Source organism: Hipposideros armiger, unplaced genomic scaffold (genome assembly GCF_001890085.2).
Source record: "Hipposideros armiger isolate ML-2016 unplaced genomic scaffold, ASM189008v1 scaffold_37, whole genome shotgun sequence".
Lineage (NCBI taxonomy): Eukaryota > Metazoa > Chordata > Mammalia > Chiroptera > Hipposideridae > Hipposideros > Hipposideros armiger.
In genome coordinates this window covers 2186267-2210516 of record NW_017731387.1, presented here as the reverse complement: position 1 = coordinate 2210516, position 24250 = coordinate 2186267, and the positions used below count along the sequence as shown (strand labels likewise).

The 24250-nt window shown below is 41.6% G+C and overlaps 1 protein-coding gene across 3 annotated transcripts in view; it reads left to right on the top strand.

Moving 5' to 3' along the window:
* Positions 1-6818: 6818 nt before the first annotated feature.
* Positions 6819-24250, top strand: part of ZBTB41 (zinc finger and BTB domain containing 41) — a 29815-nt gene continuing 12383 nt past the window's right edge. For 2 of the 3 annotated variants that reach the window (XM_019638119.1, XM_019638117.1), the window contains exons 1-7: positions 6819-6908; positions 7549-8803; positions 14112-14319; positions 15052-15121; positions 16489-16636; positions 20105-20234; positions 23406-23501. In XM_019638119.1, coding sequence (XP_019493664.1) covers positions 7669-8803; positions 14112-14319; positions 15052-15121; positions 16489-16636; positions 20105-20234; positions 23406-23501 — 1787 coding nt within the window. In that variant the 5' untranslated portion in view covers positions 6819-6908; positions 7549-7668. Of the gene's footprint in view, positions 6909-7010; positions 7320-7548; positions 8804-14111; positions 14320-15051; positions 15122-16488; positions 16637-20104; positions 20235-23405; positions 23502-24250 lie in introns of those variants that run through there. The other variant, XM_019638118.1, reaches the window with a different exon arrangement.

Below are 24250 nucleotides of genomic sequence, written 5' to 3'. Positions count from 1 at the left end.
GCTGTAACAAGTCACCCAGCTCTCCCGCTGGGGTGCTGTCCGAAAGGGCTGTAGGGAACTGGGACTTGCAGCCACTCGGGGGCAGTGCCAACGGAGACTCTGTGACAGCTTGGATTTCAAACCACATTCAGCAGTTAGGAAGCTCCCCTCCCACTGGGGTGCCCTCATAGGAACCCTAAAGGAAAGGTAGGACTTTGGCCCTCCCCTGGTGGTAATGAGGCCACGCCCACTGCTATGGGTCAGTGGAGGCCACATGGGAACAATAAGACATTCCTTTTCCTCTTGGTCGGGAGGAACACCACTCTTGGGTGTCAACAGAGACTGCCTGAGGAAGTGGACTTCTACCCCACCTGGCAGTGGAGACAATGCACCCACACCTTTCTCATGCACCGGTAGGGTCGGAGGAAGCCAGCGAATGCAGAAGGTTTAAATAAGACCCAGAGTCTCTTAACATAATATGCAAAACTCCAGGTTTCAATAAGAAGAAATAAAAAAAAATTACTCATCGTAGCAAGAACCAGAAAGATCTCAAACTGCACGGAAAAAAAAAAAAGCCAGCAAACTACTGGTGCTCGGTTACTGACAGGGAAGGAAAGAAGGACTGCTGGGGAAGGCAGTTAAGGCTCTGGGCCACAACCTCAGCTACCTAAGTCATAATCAACAGGACTTCTAGCTGGTTAGACCAAGCAAAATAAATAAATAAACAAACATAAACAAACCCACAGTATTTGATAGATATCCTTGAGACACTGAGCTACAATGGCAAGTGCCTATCTTAAGTGTCTAAAATAAAAATCAAGACATGACTTGATGAATTGGTTGGCATTTATAAGTTTAACGCTGTTATTAAACAGCAGAGGGGTCTGGGCCATGGAGTCAGGCCACCTACGTTGAGTCCTGGTAGTACCTGTGTGAACTTGAGGAAGCCACTTGACACCTTCGGTACCTCATCTGTGAAATGGGGAAAATGGTGCCCATTTGTTGAAGTTGTTGTGAGGATGAGGTAAGTTAAAAATGGAAAGTTAATCAATGTAGAACTCTGCCGGACACCTCACTGGTGTTCAAGAAATACTGGTTGCTACTATAATTCATAGTGTATTGGTATTATATCTAAGGGCACACATTATCTAATAGCCTTTATACTATATAAGAAGTATATAATTAAAGCATTTTTTTCAATTAAATGTATATATTAGTTCTATGTTATTAAATTTACATTTAATTTTGGACCACACATTATTACTGTGTATAAAGACTAATAATAGGAAAGGGATCTATATTTTATAATTTTTCAATACATAGACTGCTAAAGAAAACAAATGTAGAAACTTCATAATATTAAAGGTAGAACTATATTTCTCTTCATTCAGAATTATTAGGATACATTTTTATGGTATTAACAAGCAAGAAAGTCGTACATAGTATCCAAAATAGGAGACTAAAAGAATAAAATATGTTCAGCCTATAAATCGCTTGTTCCTAATTAAATTATAGGAACATTGTAGAATAAAGCCCAAGTTCCATTAGTGAAATTTCATTTATGCAGTTTCATGAAATCTGCTTAGCATCCTGCATCAGTGTCTTGGAAATAATCATCTGTCTGTTATTACTTATAAAGTATACTCATTAAAGGGACTGTGGATATCTTGATACATTGCACCCTCCAGTGGGAAAAAAATGTTTATCCAGAAAATGTAGTGTGTTTCTGCCCTGCAGGTTTGATACATTCAAATGTGTCTCTACCTAAAAAAAATTTAATGCAATTTTGTTTTATGACCTGCACTGATGCATGTCTCTCCCTGATCATTCCCTCTGGGCCCCCAGGAAGTTGCTCTGAGTATCACAGCTGATTATGTAAATAGGACATTAAATGTTGGGCTAGCAAAAAAACTTATAAGCCGTTTAAAAATAGTTTTTTAAATTAAAAAGTGAAATCCGATGACACGCATATGCATATAGTGAATGTTTTCTAAAAGAATATCCTTGACTATATTTCATATAGCAACATTTTCGATAGATCATACCATATCATCAGGCAAACGTTTCATTCTACTTCAAAATGTGTATGTTTTTTTTTTATGTAAAAAATGTGAATTACTATTTGTAAAATGATCATTTTTTCAGAAAGAATGGAAAGATTGAGCCCATCTCTCTGTTTTCCACTCTGGTTTGGGAAGCGTGAAAGCGGACACTAAGAGGATGTGAAAAGAGGTATGTTTTCAACACAGACCAGTGGGCTCCCAAAATGAACTCATTCCATAATCGTCTATGCCAATTCTGTGGCTATGGACCCCTTGCTCTAGCTTCTCCTGTTTCTTCTGAATCAATGGCACACTATCAAAATCAGGCCGGGGAGCATCTAAAACTGAGGTCCTTTTTGTAACATCTCTCTTTATATTGGGTTGTTGGAAAAGTCATGACGCATTTTTGCGACGAAAAACATAGAAAAAACATGTCATGACTTTTCCGACAACCCAATAATTCCTCCGTCCTCAGCTTCACTCCCTCTACTGCAACGTGGCCTCTAAAACTGTCTTCTATTTCCCTAATTCTTCCCTAGCCTTCACCTTACACACTCCAGGCAAATGAAAGCCTCAGGAAACACCTGTGGAACCTGCAGCCAGCCTGGCATTTTCCTGTCAGGTAAGGTTTGTTCTCATCCCTCTGAACATCTACCTCCTCCTAATGCAATGCTTTCATGTTGCTGGTGTCAGGTTTTATTTCTACTACTACATTCTCTATTTACTTCACTCGTTTTACTTATTTATAAATGTTTCCACTTAGTTCTTATTTTTTTGATCATCTCTTTTAAAAATGCAACCCCCACTTTCTAAACTCTAATCTTATTGGTTTTATTCTTTAACCCGTTGCTATTTTTTTATCCCTTTATTTTCTTTACCTGTGCTGTCATTTTTAACATTTTTTTCTTCTTTTTTTTCAAACTCTCCATGCTAGACAGTAGGTTAGATCCACAGTGGAGAACAAAGATAGAAGACTGTCTCTTATGTCTAGTGGAGGAAAATAGGTATTAATTTTAAAAAGCACAAATAAACTTAAAGTTATAGCGATGTTAAGTGCTACAAAGGAAAGATGGTTTTATGACACCACACGACCAGGTTATTAGCCTAGTCAGAGAAGTTAAAGGCTTCCCTACAGAAGACATGACCTGAGGCCTCATGAAAGGAGGGAAATACAGAAGGGAGTGAGTGCCACAGAGGAACAGCAGTGCAAAAACCCTGTGACAGAGGAGAACATGCAAGCTGATTTGCAAGGACTAAAAGAAGGCCACTGTGGCTGGAGCACGAGAGGCAAGGGGGTATATTTAGAGGCAAGTGGGGCTTGTGTCATATAGGATTTGTTCAGAATTTTGTTGTGTATCTTAAAAGCAAAGGGACAGCATTCAAAAGTTTCAGCAGCAGTGTAATGAGATTTATATTTGAAATCTTCCTCCTCTACACATTAGCTTTGGGATTTAACTGGGCAAATTTCTAAAGTTCTCTTCATCTCATCTGTGAAACGGCAATAAAAGAGCCACTGAAAAATAGTAGTTTATAAGCAGCAGGGCTGATGAGGACGGTTCAGCTTTGTGGAGCATGCACCTTGCTCTAAACACTGTTCTCTGTGTCATGCGTGGTCTGTTTAGATCCTATTCCTATCTCCCTTACTTTACAAATAAGGAAAACGAGGTACAGAAAGAAAGTGACACAAACCTAACAGCTAGTAAGCGCTAGATTACCTACTTCATAGGGTAGTGTGAACATGAAAAGCATTGATGTAGCCATGAGCCACATAATGACCTTTGGATCAATGATGGACCCCATGAGATTATCATGGAGCTGACAAACTGCCGCTGCCTAGTGTCGTTGTCATAGCGGTCACAAAGTGACGTCACAGGACCACACACTACTCGTGTGTGTGGTGATGCTGATGTCAAGAAGCCTACTATGCTGCCAGTCATATAAAAGTATAGCTGATACAACTAAGTACAGTCTGTAATACTTGATAATGGCAATGAATGACTATGTTACTGGTTTATGTATTTACTAAACTATACTTTTTATCCTTATTTTACAATGCACTCTTTATACTTATAAAAAAAGGATTATAAATCAGTAGCCCTGGTATGCCAGCAGAAGCCTCATCCGTCTCATGTTTATTGCATCCTCTGATTCCATCATTTGCTCTCGTGCTTGATTTAGTCTTGTGTTTTGTGCAGTAGCGTGCTGTCCAGGCTCGCAGCCCAGGAGCACTAGGCTGTACCTTGTGGTCTAGGTGTGAGGTAGGCTGTGCCATCTGGTGTAAGTGCCTCTGATGTTCACACAACAGCGCACTTCTAAGAACCTATCCTTGTTTTTCAGGGGCACCTGACTGTATACTTGAAGTCGTGATCACAGAAGTCAGGACACAGTAAGCATCTGGCAAGCATTTGTTTTTGTACTGGAGAGCCAGTTTCAAATCGAAACATGTCAGACTTTTAAAAACACCATACATGGTTGAAACCAAGTCAATGGCAATTTCTTTTTCTTTTGGCTAATTTGATCATACTAACTTTTAATACTTTAAAAAACTCTTTATTTCCATTTTCAGGAGCCAAGATAAATCTACTAGCACTTTCAGCTCACTTGGGTCCCTAGAGAATCATCAGCTGCATGGGCTTTTAATCTTATAAAACTAGTATGAGGTTATAACTGCATTATCTCACAAACATATATGCACTCCCACGTTTATTGTAGCATTGTTCACAATATCCAAGGTATGGACATAACCTAAGTGTCTGTAGGTGAATGAGTGGATAAAGTAAATATGATATAAATATAATGGAATATTATTCAGCCTTAAAAAAGAAGGAAATTCTGCCCTTTGCAACAATATATGAACCTGGAGGACATTATGCTAAGTGAAATAGCCAGCCAAAGACAAACTCTGCATTGTATCACTTATATAGGAATTCTTTTTTAAAAAATTCCCTTCAGCTCTTTCTCATCTTAGGTTAAACCCGTCCATTGTTCTCAATTTCACCTATTGTATTTTCCTGTTCTAGAATTTCAATTTGATTTCTATTTCTATGTTGAAATTTTCAATATTTCCTGTCACTTCCTTGAACATATTACTCCTAGTTGACTTGTTGTTGTCGTCTTGGTCCAATAACTTCATTTTCTTAATCTCCTGGGGATCTGTTTGGTCTCGGATTGTTTTGGAGATGTTCTTTGCGTGTATGTGTTTGATTCCGTGCTGGATATCGTCTATTAAAAATTAACAAGCGTCTGGACGATGTCGTCTTCATCCAGATAGGGTTTAGTTTTGCTTCCAGCAGGCAGTGAGGCTGGGAGAAGCAGCAATTCCTGGCTGCTTTCCTCAGGCAAGGCATAAAAATGTTAAAGATTTCGCTCCTGTGACGGGGGGTCTCTTTCTGGTACATTCTCACTCATCGGTTAGGCTTTTCCTTGCAGGTCCTGGCCTCACAATTCCTCACACACAACCTTGGTAGCTAGCCCATGTATTCCAAACGGGAAGCTTCTGTCAAAAGACTTTTCGTCCCCGCTGTTTTCAGCAGAATTGGTTTGAGCTCCTTAATACATCATTACGGTTACTGGAACTCCTGCATGCACAGTTCTTAAAAGTTTATATGGTTGATTTAACGATTTCTTTTCCTGAATTCTAATTTCTGGTTAGAGATACTGTTTTTACTGTTATTTCGAAGTTTGTGTTTTGTTATAGTACTTTTACGGTTTCAGTATTTTACTTTGAAAATTTTGATGCATCTGGAATGTCTTGATCCAAAAGTTAAGTTTATATACTGACTTTTACTTCTGAGGCACACCTCTTCATGTATTCTCATTTACTTGTCAGTCTTTTTTTTTCACACTCTTGAAATTTGACTTAATATAGAAAATTCACCTGTGAATTTGAACCTCTGGGCTTTGTTTTTTTACTGTTGCGTTGTGTCTCTGTTCTGTGTCTGTGTGAGATTGATTTTTAATGACCCTACTTAGGATTGTTATGCAATACGCTGCATGCATTTAAAGCGTGTGATTGCATCAGTTATGCCATATGCATACACTAGTGAAACCACCACAATCAAAATAATGAACACACGTTTTCTCGTGCCCTCTTTTAACTTATCAATGTTGTGAGTCGTTAAGTCCTCCCATCAGCAATATCAGCATCACCGGGGACTCCGTTAGAGATGCAAAATCTTAGGCACTGGCTCCAAAACTTGTCCTTGTGGGTTTTTCTTTTTGTTTGGTTTCCTTTCCTGTCCTACCAGCCGTATACTTACTCGTACGTACATTTTCCCCACGTTGTCTGTGTACAACAGGAAGTTGAAAGAATAATTTTAGGGGCAACCGCGCTGGCCGTTTAAATCAGAAAAGCAAGAAAACGTCACCATCGGTTCTTTGGATGCAAGGCAGTGTTTGGGGACCGGCTTCCGTCGGTGGCTGCGTGGTTGGTTACAACCTCGTAAAAATATCAGTGAGGATGGAATCAGTGTGTGCTGCTGCGTCTCTGCCCATGTCTACTCAACTCCCAACCGTCCCCGCCTCTTCCACTCCCCGGCAAAGCTGCCAGCAAGGTGTGGACCCCTTCCATCACAGCAGGCCACCAAATCCCCGCGAAAACCCGGAGTAGCGGATTTGGGGCCAGGAGGACTTACGGAGCATGCGCGCAGAGGGGCGCGCGCGCATGCGCAGTGGGCGGCGCAGGGCCGCGCGCCGGGCTCCGGGGCGGGGCTGGGCGGCGGCGCGCGCGGTTGACGTGTTCGGTGGCTGCGGCGGCGGCGCGGCGCTGGGAGGGGACCGCGCGGAGGGAGGGGGGGCTGGACCCGGAAGTGGGGAGGCGCTGGAGCGAGCGAGCGCGCCGGGAGTGGAGCTCGGGCCGGGAGCCAGCGGGGGAGCCCTGGGTCCCCGGTAATGGAGCTGCGGGGCGCCTGTCCAGGGGCCTCCGGGGTGGGAAGGGGGAGCGGGGTGGCCGCCGGCGAGCGCCGTCTCCGTCTGGGCTGGGCCTGCGAAGGCGCCTCTGCTTGCGTCGGTGTTCCTCGGGTTGACCCCACGCCTCCTGCGCTGCGCCCCTGCCGGGGCCGCCTCCCGCCGGGTGGCGCGGGCAGAGGGACGCTCCCTGTCCCCGAAGAGGTGTGCCTCGCCCGCCCCGGGGAACTCGGTAGTGGAGAGACTCGGATTTCGAGGCCGCCCAAGGCCTTATTGTCACCAGCCGAGCGCCCCTAAACCGCGACGGTAGCCCGCCTCCTCCCGCAGCCTCGGCGCCCCGGGAGGCGCCCCTGCGCTCCGTGCCGCACCCTGCTCGTGCGTCGGGCCTGAAAGGTGTGCCCTGGCTTTCTTCTCAAACGACCCCTTTTGTTGGTTGTCCTTTTCCAGCCCGGCCCCCCTCGCTCTCCGCCCGGAAACCTGAGCCGCGAACGCGTGGAAGCTGTGGCTTGATCACCCCTGAGTTATACCGTCGGGACGGGGTGGCGGGCGAGTGCCGTGGGTGCGGCCGGGTCGCCTCGGCCTGGAGTCCTGTTTGACGCGGTTGTTAACTGTTTTTTTGCAGACGATGCAACCCTCGGGCTCGCCCCTCCGGACGCCGTGCCCCAAGACAATCTAGCCGTGCTCCTTTCCACACCCCTGAGGATACGTATGAAGCTTCTTGTTCTGAAACTGTCGCCCTGCAATGAAGAAAAGGAGAAAGGTGACTTCACACGCTGACGAGAAGATCCACCTGGGCTATCATAAAGCGTCCCCGGAAGGCCATGTCGCCGTGGAGTGTGACCCTCCAGTGACCTGTTCTCACCCCGCGGGAAGGCCGCCGCCCCCCGACGCGCTCCACTGTTACCAGGAACTTCCCCCGTCTCCGGATCAGAGAACACTCCTGAGCTCCTTGCAGTATAATAAGAATTTGCTCAAGTATCTAAACGACGACCGGCAGAAGCAGCCGTCTTTCTGCGACTTGCTCATCATAGTGGAAGGGAAAGAATTTTGCGCGCACAAAGTCGTCGTTGCGGTCGGCAGCAGTTACTTTCACGCGTGTTTGAGCAAGAACCCGAGCACCGATGTGGTCACCCTGGATCACGTCACACACTCAGTGTTCCAGCATTTGCTTGAATTTCTGTATACGTCGGAGTTTTTTGTGTACAAATACGAGATCCCGCTGGTGTTAGAGGCCGCCAAGTTCCTGGACATTATAGATGCGGTTAAGCTGCTCAACAACGAAAGCGTTGCCACGTTGCAGGCGGAGCTCGCCGACAAGTCGTCGTCCCCCGAAGAAACACTAAGTGAATTAACTGGAAGACTGTCCAATCACCATCACCAGTGTGAATTCTGTAGTAGACATTTTTGTTATAAAAAGTCTTTAGAGAATCATTTGGCGAAAACCCACAGGTCCCTATTATTAGGGAAAAAACATGGGTTAAAAATGCTGGAGAGAAGTCTTTCCACCAGAAGATCCAAAAGGAACCGCAAGTGCCCCGTGAAGTTGGATGACACCAGCGATGATGAACAGGAAAGTGGTGATGGGTCGGACACTCTGAATCAGGAACGTTTCGAGAAGGAAAAGCCCGATGGAAATGACTCGGAGGACCCCGGGAGTGAATACAACGCGGAGGAAGATGAGCTAGAGGAGGAAATGTCCGATGAGTACTCCGACCTTGAAGAACAGAGTGAAGCGGAGCAGCGCGACGTGGAGGAGGGGCCCGAGGCCCGTGACTCTGTAGCAAGTATTCACGCGGGGCTTGCTCCCGTGGTCATTCAGAACAGTAACAAAAAAATACTGCAGTGTCCTAAGTGTGACAAAACGTTTGACCGAATAGGTAAGAAAAGCAGGCTTGATTTCTGTCATTTCTAATAACTACTTTTCAATATATTTGAAGGGGAAATTCCAAAGGAAACTTGGGAAGTAAATTTTAAAAAGAATACTCAGTTAAGGTGGATGTTTGATTTTCGATACATATTATATCCCGTTAGTTTAAATTTGTTGTGATTCAGGAGTTAAGTATTTATATTATCCTTTCTATTCTCTTTCTCATGTCCCAGCAGTAGGTGACAGATAATTAGCTCGTGTACTTGGTGTGAAAAACTCCAAAGTGTTATTAATTATGAGTGTAGAGCTTTGATTTATGTGCTATTTTAATGTCACAGATAAGTGCTATTTTTGAGTCATTATAGAAAATGGAATTAGGTTATATTAGATTTAATTTAATAATTTGTATACTATTTCCCCTCGAACATGGTAACATGTGAGTTAGAGATAGTCCTTTTTCCAGTACCTATGCTGTTTAGAATAGGAATGTTTCAGATTAGACTAATACATAGTTGAGAATAAAACTGCAATTTAATTTTGTAGGTAGAGACTTCCGGAAGTGTCCTAATTAGTAGTAGTCTTTGATTATTATAATAATGAATATATCACCTTTTCCCTTATTAGAAAAGTAGATGTAGGAAATGTGGTCTGTCATCTTAAGTTAAAAACATGGCAGCGAATATTTAATTTCAGGAGATCTAATATTTGCTAGTAAAATAATTTTTGGAAGTCTTATATGAACTTTTCTAATATGAACTTTTAAATTGGAACAATTAAACTATTTCCATATAAATCAAAGTTATGAAATTGTGAAATATATTTGCCACATATAAATGCATGTAACATGTAAATGCAATTAGACCTTGTAAAGTTACTTATTCAGTTTACTATGTCCCCATGTGTCTTGCAGGGTTAAGTTAGTTATGTTGTCGGTCTAGGTGGAAATCGGTTTTATAAGGTACTGGTAATCATTTGCTCTCAAAATGTGCAACAGTGAACACGATGGCATACCAGTGGTAACCCCTTTTTGCTTTGTGTTACGCCTCTGAATATGTTTCACTCCGAACCAGAATACTTTGACAATCCGATGTGATAATTCACTGCTGTTTGCGCTGTGAGGCTGTGTGCAGACATGAATAATACAGCTTTCCTTGAGTAACTCGGTCAGCCGGAAGAGCACACGAACACCAGTACACTTGTTAAACTCAAGCTGGATAAACGCTCTTGTGGAGCCATAAACAAGTACAATGAGGGGTGAAGAGACAGCATTTTGGATTGAGAAACGCGAAAACATTCCCTCTTTCCAGTAGTTTCTGCTCAGACCTTGTGTTCTTAGCACGTGCTTCTTGTGCTCTGCCTTAATTTGACCTCATTTCCCTTGAGATCAGTGAGCAAGGGGTCAGTTCACACGTGGCGTCGTAGCCCAGCACGTGATCTCAGACTGTGCTGCTGAACACCAGGCCAGCGAGATGCTTTCTGAGAGGGCGTCTATGTTCAAGTCACATCGGGAAACCCAGAGACTAGAATTCACGACGTGTGTCAACGCTGTCAAATGCTCTGGGAAAGAAACCTGTTCATTCTGCTTGACCTGGCGTTTCCTCAACTCATTCTATCGCAGGACACTTCTGGGGTACTTCTTCTAAAATCCCAAGAAGCTAGAGTTCTTTGTACGTAATTTGGGAAGACATTCTTTAAGATGAAGGTCCTGATATACTGAGGAAGGTGTTGGGCAGTTTTTTGAACCACGGGCAGCTCAGCCAGTTGTGGGAATAAACAGATGGCGTTGCAGGCTTACTTCCCGCCTGCCTGTCTGACCCTCCCTGACTGTCTTACATTATACCCCTTTTATTCACCTCGTGCTTAGCTTCATTGGGGCTGCTGGCTTTAACCCACTACTTAGAGAGATTATGATTGAGATTCTGTCCTGCTGGTTACAAAAGCATGAGCTGTGGGCCTGCCCAACTGCACTTTTGAATCCAGATCTTGGGCAAGTTACTCAGTCTGCAGTGTATTTCCTCGTAGGTAGAGTGGGGTGATGCTAATATGATGCTCATAGCACCTTCTCCTGGGCATTATTATGAGGATTGAGTGGGATAGTCCTTTGGAATCACGTAAAATCTGTGAAATGTACAAGGTGTGCTGGGAATGCTAGCTGTCCTTATGATTCATTAACCTGGTCTAGTTGAGTGACTCTGATATGCCAGATACTGCTAAACAGATATGAATTGACATATTCTCTGTCCTCAACTATCTTTGAATTTAATGAGTACATGTAAAAACAATTACATTGCAATAAAGATAATCTTATCAGAATAAGTACGGAGGACTGGAGGAACCTGGAAGGATTTCACAGAGCAGGTAGTGTTTGAGCCGAGACCTAAACAACAGGGAGGGAGGAATTTAAAGGCAGGAGGACCATGTGCAGACACTGAGGTGTGTTCTTGAACTCGCTGAGGGGTGGGCGTGGAGGCATAATGAAAATGACAAGAGATGAGGATGGCAAGGAAGCAGAGTCGATTTTCAGTGTTTTTTATGCTCAACAGAAGAGTTTAGATTTTATCCAGTAAGGAAAAAAAACAAGACAAAAAACAGTTCAAGGGTCCTTTTCCAATAATCCTTCTCATATCACCCACATGCCTTTCTTAAGACTAAAAATGTCCACCTAGCTTTTTGGCTGTTTGTCTCGTTAGGCCGTGAGCCTGAAGGTTTTGTATCTGACTTTTGGTTAGTATCCTTGGATCTCCCAGGCCATGCCACATACTAATTTTTGGTAAGATCTCGTTTAATTGAACTAAGCTGAAAGGTTGGTGTCTGACTTGACTTGAGACACCTAAGAAGCCAGTCAGACTTCCTTTTAAGCTTCCAGCTTTGCTGCCTGGAAGTGGGTTTCTGACAGAGAGCGGAGGAACTCTGAGGAGCTTGTTCTAGAGGGCGGTGGAACCATTGGTGCCCCTGTATGCAGTCACTGATTTGGTTCCATTACTGTGGATCTTTCATCCCCTCTGATGTATTTAAAGCTGCTTGGAGTGAGGCTCCAGGTCCAGTTGTATTTTTCCCTTGGCCACCAGCTGTCCTCCGCTCAGCCTATTCTCATGCAAATAAGAGTCCTTTGACCTTCTCCCCCTTGTACCAAAAACCTAGTGGGTGAGAGGCAAAAATGGAGAAGATGACAGATGGGGCGAGAGAGAAAATTTGGATAGTTTATTTTTCATATTGTTCCTACTGGGAACAAAAATCGTTACTTGGATTAAATTTACAAGCCCTCCAAGAGATAGAAAGTGTTTTTGTAGCTTTTTTAAAAAGCGTGACTCACTGAACCCTCCTGGCAGAGATTCCTTCCATTTGGACGTGAGGGAGGAGGCTTGTAGCCTTGGCACAGTTCTCTGCTTGAAGGTTAGACGTCTTAGCAAAGCGCGTGTTAGGGATTGACGTACGAAGAAAGGCAAGGTGTGACTGAAGATTTAGCAGTAGCAGATATACAGTGCGCTCATTAGGTGATGTTTCTCTTTATAAAAACTGGGGACGAAATCTGATGATAACGTTGCCTGGCCGATATGGGGGAATAATAAATTCTGAAGCACAAGGTCAAGTTTTTCACATGAAAACATCTTTAGTTTGTGTCTCCTGATTTGAGACACAATTCATACTGGGATTCAGTTCAGAAAAATGCTGTGGATGAACTTGCTGGCCATTACGTGTTTTCTGTTGGTGATTAGGAATGGTTCGGCGGGGTTTAGGATTCTGTGAAGGAATACTGTGTTTTGGATTGAAACTTTATTTGACAAGTTCTTAATGAACATTTTGATTTATACGTTATTATGGAATTCCTCCCATAAAAAAAGAAACAGATGTAGATGTTGATTGTTATGCTGAGGGGTACCCCCAGCCCCCTCCACACACAAACCTACCAAGTGATTTATTTAAACATGGGAATTCTTTGGAGATTAAAATTTTTTTCCCAATAGCCCCCAGAGATTTGTCTCACTCTTTCAGGTGCAGCATTTCCTCAGAAGTTGTGTGTCTTCTGTTCAGAAATTCAAATTCAGGGAGATACCAGGCCCTACAAAGCCTCTGTAAAATTTCAATTAATAACTTAAAAGTTTTTCTCTCTTAGAGATTCTTAATGGTATAACGAATTATTCAAATTTATGTATTTTGATTGGACTTTGCTGATTTTTTTTTTTAATTTTGGTTATTTCAGGTTTAAATTTTCAAACTTTCTATTTCATTTTTCTTGTTTAAATCTTGTAAAGTCTACTGGTCTGTGGGAAAAGGGGAGTTTAATAGTCAAATGTAGTTTTGATTTTTAATTAAACTGCCATGTTGATGGTTTTTAATATTTAGTTACATGTAACAACATTTATTTGCAAGCAAGAAAGAACTCCTTGAGTTTAAATAAAGCGAAAATGCTAATTTTTAATTTAATATCTTTTCAACAAAATCATTTCATAGAAAATAAAAGATTTGGTGAAAAATTTTCTTATACTTTAAGATTTTTATGAAGTTTCTGTTCTGTTCACTTGGATGTAAAAATCAGGAGATTTAGGCACAGGGGGGTTGATAAGTTATCTTTCGTCTTGAGAGTCTGTTAAACATGCACTGTCAATCCCCAGTTAAGAAATGAGCCTGTTCCAAAAATCACTTACAAGTTAGTCATTTAACATCAGACTGTTTACTCTTGACTTGTTTACGTTTTTACCACAAGCATGTATTATACAATATACATCGTTACAAATATGTGCTCATACATAAATTGAAACAACAATTGTATGAAACTAGTGTGAATGCACCCTTGACATTTTCTACGCTATTCTGTCCCTCCCACCCCACCCCAATGCTAGTCACAACCCAAGGTGTTGATTCTGTGAGCACCAGTGACCTTTCATTTGTAAAGCACTGATTAAACCATGATGAAGCTTAACTCTTATTTTATAAAACCTACGTTATTTGTGATGTCTGTGAAAATTCATTCCAGATTTCACCTTGGGACATACAAGGACACCTGTCCCCCAATAAATTCCCAGGTGAGATCTCATCCCTTGAGCACAGTCAGGGAAGCGGTGACCCAGGTTTTTGAGGAAAGGTATACTTGGAGCAGTAAACTCAAAGCAGTAAGTCTTTGAGGTTGATCAAGGTTATAAATTTAGGTAAACTTTTTTTCTCGGTGTGGGTATGGGTGTGTGTGTGTGTGTGTGTGTGTGTGTGTGTGTGTGTGTGTATTAGATAGGCTGTTAGTCATGAGATTTTATTCCACTATCAAATTTCAATCACTGTGTGTAAATGTACTGAGTATGATTTTAATTTCTCTCCTTTTATAGGGAAATATGAGAGCCACACACGTGTTCACACAGGTGAGAAGCCCTTTGAGTGTGATATTTGTCACCAGCGCTATTCGACAAAGTCTAACCTAACTGTTCACAGAAAGAAGCACAGTAATGAAACAGAATTTCATAAGAAGGAGCACAAGTGCCCTTATTGTAATAAACTTCATGCAAGCAAGAAGACTTTAGCCAAGCATGTTAAGAGGCAAGTATTATCTTGCTTCCGTAATGTACTTTATTGTGCCTTCGAATTTAAATATATAGGAAGCTGAAAACACCCATGGCGCGCTGGCCTCCAGTGTTCTCACTGCTTAACATTTTGCAGACTATCAGTTTATTAAGAGCAGCAAATGTTAGTTTGATCACACATGTTATTAATGCTGTTGACATGAAGTTTTTTGATGTGGAAACAAGATCCTTAGTCTATACTATAGAAATTTAAGATATAGCATTTGGTTATCCGGTTTTTTGTCTTGGGTTTTGGCAAGTACGTTTTCAAAAAATATGGTTTTAGAAAACTAGGAAACTTATTCCTCATGCTGAACTTCGTCTTTAGTTGATAACATAAAAATTTTTGAGAGAAAGAATATTTAATACGGTTTGCATATTTAACTCTTAAGGTATTAAATTTACTGAAATCTGGACTAAAAATCAAGTGAATTACTTTGAAGGTTATCTGTGAATAGCTAGGTCCCTGAATGTATTCATAACATGTTTAGACTTTGCTTTGACTATTTCTGCATAAATTTTGGCATACACATTCATTTATTAAAATGATGTCGTTATGTGGATTCTTAAAGTACTCACATGTGTCTGTCTCTGTAAGAAAGGAATCAGTGCCTGGCTCTTGTTATCACTGCCAGCAGAGTATATGGAACATTAATGTAACTAACTAACATAATTATTTCCTAATCATCTCTTTGTTTTTCTCCTATAGATTTCATCCTGAAAATGCACAAGAATTTATTTCCATTAAGAAGACTAAGAGTGAAAGTTGGAAATGTGATGTAAGAGCTTTTAATTTGTAGTAGAAAACCAAACTAAATGTAATGGTACCTTTTGGGAAAGTAATTAGATTTTAAAGTAATATAAACTTAGCTCACTTTTAGAACAACTTTCTTTTAAACAATGATATCCTAATATTTTTGTAAATTGCTGGTATAGGTTAGTTTTTAGATGATGAGAAATAGAAATCCTAGTTTTTATTTTTATTGCAATCACTATGCCATATACGAGGTGTGATCAAACAATATGGTGAATGTTTAAATAAAAAAAAATTATTACAGTAATAGGCACATTGCCATTAATCCTCAAAATACTTCCCCCTTACTTTGAACACACTTACCCATTGTTCTTCCACTTTCTGAAGCAGTTCCGAAAAGCGTCTTTCATGAGCGTCTTTAGTTGTGCTGTCATGGCTGCCTCGATGTCCTGAATCAATTCAAAATGTTTACCTTTCATGGTCATTTTGACTTTGGGTCAGAGCTAGAAGACATATGGTGCCAGATCCAGTTAATAAGATGGATGAGGACACTCCGTAATGTTTTTATTTGACAGAAATTGCCAAACAGAAGTGATGTGTGATACGGAGTGTTGTCATGATGGAGGATGATTTAGGACACACCTTACAACACACCTCCTTTCAACTGTAGCTCACACCCGACTGACTACACTGAACAAGTTGAAACTTGTCACACACTGTTACTAAGGTTTGACACACCGCTTCCCTTATTGAAGATCCCTGCCTTTCTGTTGGATGGCGCTTGGCAGCAGCATTCACCATATGTTTTGATCACACCTCGTAGTTGTGTATATAAACTGTGACATTACTGTTGCACAGAGTATAAAATGTTAGTATTTCCTCTCCGTTTCTGGTTATCTGTTGCTCCATAACAAATCACCTCGAAGGCTAGTGACCTTACACATCATTTTTTTGTATATCACCACTTTATGGGACAGTAATCTAAATTTGGGGAAGGGCTTTGCTGGGTAGTTTTCCTGTTCCACATGGTTTCAACTGAAGTCAGTTGTTTTCAGTCGAGGTCTGGTTTGGGGACCCTTCCAAAGTGGCTCAGTCACACCGCTGGTGACTTGGGGTTGGCTGATAACTGGGAGCTCAGCAAGGATGGTTGGCTGGGACCCCTGAGTCTCCTCCTCTGTGGTCACTTCATGCGGCTACTTGAGTTTCCTTCTAGCATGGCAGCTTGGCTCCAGGAAGTCCAGGGGAAAGCTACGGGGCTTCTTAAGCCCCAGAGCAGCACTCCCAACACATTCTTTCTGACTGCTTGAATTTATGGGTTTATTTCTCAACATGAGCTTTGCATTTTAATTTTTCATTCAGGTTCCCTTACAGTTTGTGTGCATTGTCTTTTAGATTTGCAAGAAATCTTTTACTCGCAGACCACACTTGGAGGAACATATGATTCTGCATTCTCAAGATAAGCCCTTTAAGTGTACCTACTGTGAAGAACACTTCAAGTCACGGTTTGCAAGGTTGAAGCATCAAGAAAAGTTCCATTTGGGTGAGCAAACTCCCTTTTCTGAAAGCAGTCATAGCAGTTGATGATCAGCCCCATCATGCTGTCGAAGCGTTAGGAGAAGCAGACCATGGAAACTGGCCGAGTACCGGGTTTGCCGTGGGTCCTGGAGGTGATGAACACATCAGGTTGTTTACTTGTTTTTAGCGGCAGACGTGTCATGGTCATAAACTGCATTTATTCATGGTTGATGGTTGGATAGGTTTGTGAGGGCTTGGGATGTGGCATTTTTGTTTTGGAAAAAACTCAGTTTTCAAGGAGTGCAATAAATCTAGTATATTTGGAATTCAGTATTGTATTTGATGAGTTCTCTCCCTAATGTTTATGGCCCAGGTGGAGATTTGCGGTCTCGGTGGTAGTGCAGTTAGGTACATTTGTGACAGTTAAAGTATAAATGTAAAAAAAAAAAAAAAAAAACCAAAACTCTGCATTTCCACAAGGTTAAAGCCAATTAAATTAAATTTAATTAAGAATAAATACAAAGTCGTAAATGTGGGAATGATCTGACTTTTAGTCACTGGGGACCTGAAAAATGTCACAAAATCCAAACTCATTTCATAGATGGTCTCAATAGCAGAGGCTTTTAAGCTTTTTTAAGGCATAATCTGAACTATAATGCCATATAACTGACAAAAACCAATGTAGTTTTGAACTATGTTCATAAAAATGTATTGTTCAAAATTAGGAGGTAATCTCATTGATTTTAAATTGATGTGGGATATCAGGTCCATTTCTGGATACCACATTCAAGATGGATACTGACAAATATATATCCTAGAGGTGGGTAATTATAGGGTCTTAAAATCATTTCATGGAAAAACTTTTGAAGGACCTTGAAATATTTTGTCTATGAAATAGATGTTTTGTCTGGGAAGTGACAGCCTAGTTAAGTGAGACAGAACAGCTGTCTTCAAATACTTTCTAGGCTTAATTGTGTAATAAGGATACTTAATCTTTGCAATTCTAGTATGTAAGACTAGCGTATGCTAGATGATTTTTTTTTTTTGCTTAAATCTCTGAATTTTGTAAGTTGTTCTATCATGGTATTTCACCTCAGCATTTCTAAGAAGCCAACATATGGAAACAGGTTTTATAATTACTGTTTAATATATATATTATATATATATATGATATATATACATACACACATATATTTAATATATATTAGTAATATATAAGTAATATATATTAATATAACATAATATAATAAATTACGTTTATTCTATTAAATCTCTATATATTTATTATATATTGTATTGCATATATAACAATATAAGAACTATAGTTGGAGGCATGTTCATGATTGCCTGTTGCATGTGAGAAATTTCTTTAGATAGTAGTTCCAGAAAAGATAGTTTCTATTGGGGAATTGGTGGGCTTCATCCATTTTGAAATGAAAACTGTAGGTTATCTGTCCCACTTTGTAGAAACATCATAGCCAAATATAATAATTTTTATAATTAACATATTTGTTTCTACTTTCTTTTTGTGTTCCTGATTTCCTATTTCAATTTTTATTAAATACATCATTTAGTAAATATATAGACATCCTAAGAACATTGAGTGGAAATTCTAAGGTATAGGCTTAGTTTCAATTTGGAAATTTTTTCGAGTATCGGAACTTACAAATTGAAGTAACTTGTGTGGCACAGTAGTTCCTTTCTTGTCAATGAAAGTAGACAAGCAGATGCTGAGCCAGTCAGTGGTTGGAGTTGTTGAGGCGGGCGTTCCTGAAAAGGTGGTTGAACTAGTTTTTTATGAAATGTTGTTAAAAGATGATTTTTCTGTCGTGCTCCAGGGTCTCAGTGAGGGGAGGTGTTTCAGAAATGCTAGGCAGTCAGGTTTAGCTAAGCTGCTAACTACTGTCCCGAGGAAATTGCACTCCATTCCCAGTAGTAAGTATTCCTTGAACAACCGAAACCATATGTCCGATCTGTTAGGATCTGTGCACACTGCTCCTGCCAAATTAAATTACAGTCCATGGGCAATCGCACCGTAAATAAATGTTCCATTATAATGCTAGGCCCACACACATGTTTTAGAAATGATTAGCTAATTGGCATAATGTTTAATATGAGTCGACATGTACTAGAAGAAAAGCTGAACAAGTGTGGCATGACGTACAGCTGGAAGCTAGGGGACCCTCTGTCCAGGCTTGATTTCCAAGCCTGACTCGGCCCCTCACGTGTGAGCAGGTACAGCCTCATAACCTGCTCACCCTGGACCTGCCTTTGCCTCACCTGGTTATTTTCAACTGTGCAAACTGCTGACCCCCTTTCCCAGGTTCTTAGAGCCTTTTTTTGGGAGTGGGGGCGGACGTGGGAGGAGGAAGAGGGATGCTTTATAGCACTTTCCTTAACACAGGGCTAGAAATGAGTCAGTCAGTACTTGTTGAATGAATTCATAAATGAATAAAAGACTCAGATCGCACAGAAGATGAAATATTAGAGATTGTAAAGGAGAATATGTTAAAGACACTTGATCCAGTAGACATTTTGAGGTCCTCTCTCGTTTCTAATGTGTAGAAACATGCTGGAGTCCTCTAGAACAACTGGCTGCTCTTGATATGTTTCTGAATTCCAGATGTAGCTACATGCCGTTTTCTCCATTGTGCTAGTGTAATGAATTCTTCATTAAGAACTCCTTTTTTAGTTTATTTTCCCACATTCTGAGACATCTTCTTCCAAATATACAGCCTCCTTGAACAGTACATTTTCAAGCCATGAACTCTCTCTTAAGTCCTCTGTTTATTCTTTCAAAGTTTCTCATGACTTTCTTGTCCCAGAAATTTAGCATGTAACATTTTTTACTTTGTTCCAGTCTAAGTTCAAACTGGGAATTGACCATTTCAGTTTATTTACTCAATTGTTTATCAGCATTTATTATATTAGATGTCAGGCCCTACACTCAGCTCTAGGGCTACAGAGATGATAGTAAATCTGCCTTCTAGGAAGAAACAATCTAGAAGGGAAGAGGAAACATAAATAAATAATTGCATTGTGTTATTATATGTGCACTGATAAAAGCAGGCATAAATTTATAACGTGTTATAAAGGAAACAAGCCAGTTCAATTTCCTTCTGTGTAGGGAGAGATCAGTTCTTTCTACTACGTCTCTCTTCCCTGGGAGTCTCCTTTCTACTCACACAGCACACTTCGCTTCTGACACTTCTGGTCGCCAGATGTGTGTGGGTTTTCCTCACAACAAGCAAGTCTCTGACGCCAGCTGGGTGTCCTACAGTTTAACTCAGTTCTAACACTCTGCCTGGAGGCAGCGTCAGATCGCACAGGTTCAGGGCTCCGTCCCACAGGACTGCCCCCCAGGTCTCAGATGTCAGTCGCAAGTAGTCGGTCCCCAGGTCACCCACCACCCTGTCACCTCGCACATAGCTGTCTGCTGTAACGTAGCACACATCCCTTAAACTTGACGCGCACTCTGTTCTTTCCTTTTTAGGTCCTTTTCCCTGTGATATTTGTGGTCGGCAGTTTAACGACACCGGGAATTTGAAACGCCATATAGAATGTACCCATGGTGGAAAGAGAAAGTGGACTTGCTTTATCTGTGGAAAATCAGTGCGAGAGAGGTGAGGAATTATCCACACACCCAGAAAAAAGTCCCGCTGTGGTTGGAATAATTAACGAGTGTAGTTTTTCAGGATTAGAGTAACATAAGATGCAAGATACTTGAATTATGCTTTAATTTGAAATTTAAAGATAGAAGAAATGATATAAAATGTTAGGGAAGGTGATACGGAGTCAGGATTTGCACCTGTAGGTGGTGAATGTAACATAGATACCATTTTGTCTCTTTCTGAAACCCCACTAAAAACACATGAAAAGTTATTCACTTATGTCTTTATCATAAAGACAGTAAGATACAAAGACAGGGAGCATAGAGAGGTGACAAGGGCCACACAGGTTTGGGAGCCGGGCAGCCAATGGGTCAGTGATAACTGCCTGACTTAGCGGAGCTGAGAGAGACAAACCCCGAAGTGACAATGGAGAAACCCAGAACCCCGCGCACAGCACAGAATCCACAGAGTGCAGGAGCCGGCAGCCCTGGAGCCTCTGGAAACAGGTGAAGGGGGCGAAACGACGGCTCTGGAGTAAGACCCTCTCGAGAAGGTCGCTCGCTGGAGTCTTTCCCACCCGCACCAGGCTCACCCTGCTCAGCACAGTCTGGGCTGGAGGGAGCCGTGCTGCAGGGCTGGTGCGTCCTGAGCGCCCGACGCAGTGAGCTCTTGTCCCTGCCGAGGCCTCGGCTTTAGACTTCCTCCTCCAGGCAGTGGATTAGAAACCAGCTGTGGAAAATCTGAGCAACCCAAGGGCAGATAGTGCCCCCAGATCACCCACAGTGGCCCCGTCATCAGAGCCCGCCTGTGCTCTTGACCTTCCCGTCCAGTTTTCAGTCTGCCACAGATAATCGTGGGCCGATAAAGACACAGATGAAGTCCTTAACGTGGAAGATAGATTCCAACACAAACAGAAACAAACAAGCAAAGCTTTAAGGGAACAGATTATGCAAGAAAAATTAAATTTGCCAAAAAAGGAGTAAACAGTTATTAATATCCCCAGTTAAAGATATAGAATCTATTAAACAAGAACAGGATGTTATATGAAAGAGTCAGTGACATAATAAATCAGACAAACCAGAAATTCAAGGCATGAGAGATGAAGGAAAAGCCTCCAGGAAGGACTGAAGGGCAAAGTTGAGGGAACCTCCCAAAAGGTAGATTAAAAAGATACAGAAATATAAAAGAAAGACTAGAGCGTTAGAGGACCAGGTAAGAGGCCCAGAAAGAAAGCACAGAGAAAATGGAAAACAATCACTGAAATAACTCAAGATGATTTCCCAGAACTGAAGGTGGCGAGCTGATGAGCTGCCGGACAGTAGCTATCCATTGCGTGGTTAGGACTACACGGGAAAGTCAACCTGCTCCGAAGTGCGTCGCAGTGGCACTTCAGAACGCTGGGGGCAAACAAGCTTCCATATGCTTCTGTTTTTTCTGGGGAAAAAGTCACACGCACTGAATTAAGAATTAGAATTACTTGGACTTCTCTCCAAACAGCAACACCAGAAGGAAGATGATGCTGTTGGACCTTCGAAATTCCGAAAGAGAATAATTTCCAACCTAGAGTTCTGTTCCTAATCAAAATGACAAGCAAGCCTGAGGAAAATAAAACCATTTTTCATGAAATCAGGAAAGGAGCCTTGAATGAAACTGTTAAAGAGGAAGACAGAGGCTGCGGGAAATAGGAATTCTGACACAGAAAAGGGACGAAGGGGTTCATGGCAGGACGGGGCCCCCACGGTGTCAGGTGCAGCGTGCGTGTGTGCTGGGTCGCCAGCCCACGCCAGCAGTGGTGGTGAGCTGTGACACATCGAGGGTTGTGTTAGGTGTGTGCTTCCTACTCAGAAACATGCGCTGTATTGTTTGGTGACATACACTACACAGGTCGCAGAACGGAAAAGAAAGGGAACGCATGACATAAGTGGTTATTTCTGAGAGAGGCGGGTAGGGAGGGTGAGATTGGGGGAGCCTGCGGAGGCCCCGTCAGGTGTGGTGAGGTTCTGTGTCTCATCCTGTGTGTGAGTGTTTAGTGCTGTTCTGTGAACAATATGTGTAGACGTTATACCCTTCACTGTGTTAAAGCTTCCTAGTTAAAGAAAATTAGAAATGCCACTTGCTTAGAATAACAGGTGGATATGGTGGCAGAATAGGAAAATCAGTGCGCTGTATTTATATGAAAATTGGTATTTACAGATTGATAAATTATAAAGGTTATTTTATGTATCATAAACACTTTTTCCCCTTAAAGGCCTTCGTGTAAAGACGAAAAGCAAACAAACCAAAATCACAACAACCTTTCCATCTTTTTACTTTTAATTACTTCATAGGTTGGGAATAGTTTTCGGGCCGTTTTCCACAAAGCCGTGTGTACCTGCAGACCCCCACCCACCCCCCCCAACCCCCATGACGCGCTGGGTGCTTGTAGAAGAGCGCCACCTCCTGGCAGAGAACCGCCTTCGTGCTCACTGTAATGGCCCTGAAGTAGCTGCCAAGTGGTATCAGTGACAGTCAGAACCCGCGAAGGCAGAACGCCTTTTCCTTTCGTTCCCCCAGATAACTTTGTCAGCCCTTGACCTCTGTCGAGAGCCTCTGAACGTTAGAGCTACTGCACATGCTAGTGAGGGATTTGGACCAGTGGTGGTTACACAGCAGCCCGTCCAGCGTCCGAGGGCCGGAGGGCTTAGGGTGAGTGGCGGCTGTGTCCTTGATGTGGCTCCCCTTTCCACGTTGCATCTGGACATTCCAGCCACCTGTAGTTTTCTTGGCCTTAAAATGTTCTTGTTAACAAGTATTGAGCACATGTGTGAGCACGTGATCAACTGGATTCCCTACTTATTATTGTGCTCTCGCCATCAAAATTCGCATCAGTTTTACCTAATTCAGTAGTGACAATTGAGTGTTTTTTATGTGTATTTCTTGAAAGTTTGCTTCAGCTAGATAGTTAAATCTTTGAGCAAACCAATGGCAAAGGAGGCCAGGGTTAAGTTTTCTTGTTTTTGTTTTAAAGGGGAGACAAAACAAGCATGTTTGTGTGCGGGCGAGAGTATTTCTAGGGCAATTGCCACAGTGTGTGCTAGCTCGAACATCTTTATGCTGGGCTTTCTGGAAATCTGTGTTTAATGTATACATTGCATTAAAAAAGTCTTTAGTTTAAATATGTATTCTTTTTTTTTTTTATCACAGAACTACTTTGAAAGAGCATTTGAGAATCCACAGTGGCGAAAAGCCTCACCTCTGTAGTATCTGCGGGCAGAGTTTCCGCCATGGGAGCTCATACAGGTGAGGCAAGCCACGTTTTCCTTACAGTGAGATAAAATTCCATCTCCATTTTAATTCTGACTTCTTATCGGTGCTCTAGTTTGTTGAATTAAAACATTTCTTAGCACTTGTGATAAGCAAAGTTGTGCAAACATTTATAGATGTGTCCCCCCTACATTAAAACTTTTCATATTTTAGCCTTCATTCTGGGGTAATTTTGTGAAATGTTTTAAAATATTTTCTCAGCACCAAGTTTGAATGCTGACTAAATTGTCATCATTTAAAGATCTGTTTCCTTCTCTTTGAATCAAAATTCATTACAAGTCTGGGGTTCTAAACCTTCACTCTTAATGATCAAAGAATAGTTTGGTATAAAAATATGGGAAAATTGAAAACTCCGTGATCCTCAGTTTTAGAAAGTCTTCTATTCATTATTGGAAACTTGCGTAATTATTTTTATAACTGAATCCATGACCATATTTGCAACTTCTGAAAAGTTTTTTTTTTCTTGAATGAATAATAGGAGATTACCTACTGTGACATATATATATAATTTTACTTTTTATTAGCGCTCTTAAGCATTTTAATCTTAAGTCCTTGCTAGTTACCTTTTCACTTACTATTTACCTCTTTTTAAGTTTAAAGAGAACGTTTCCTCTTTACATGTCCAATCAGTTTCAGGTTTTAGTTGCAGTAGAATCAACACCTGTTTGGGCAACTTGAATGGGAAAGCTAGTCATTTCCCTAAGAGAGAGAGAGAGAGAGAGAGA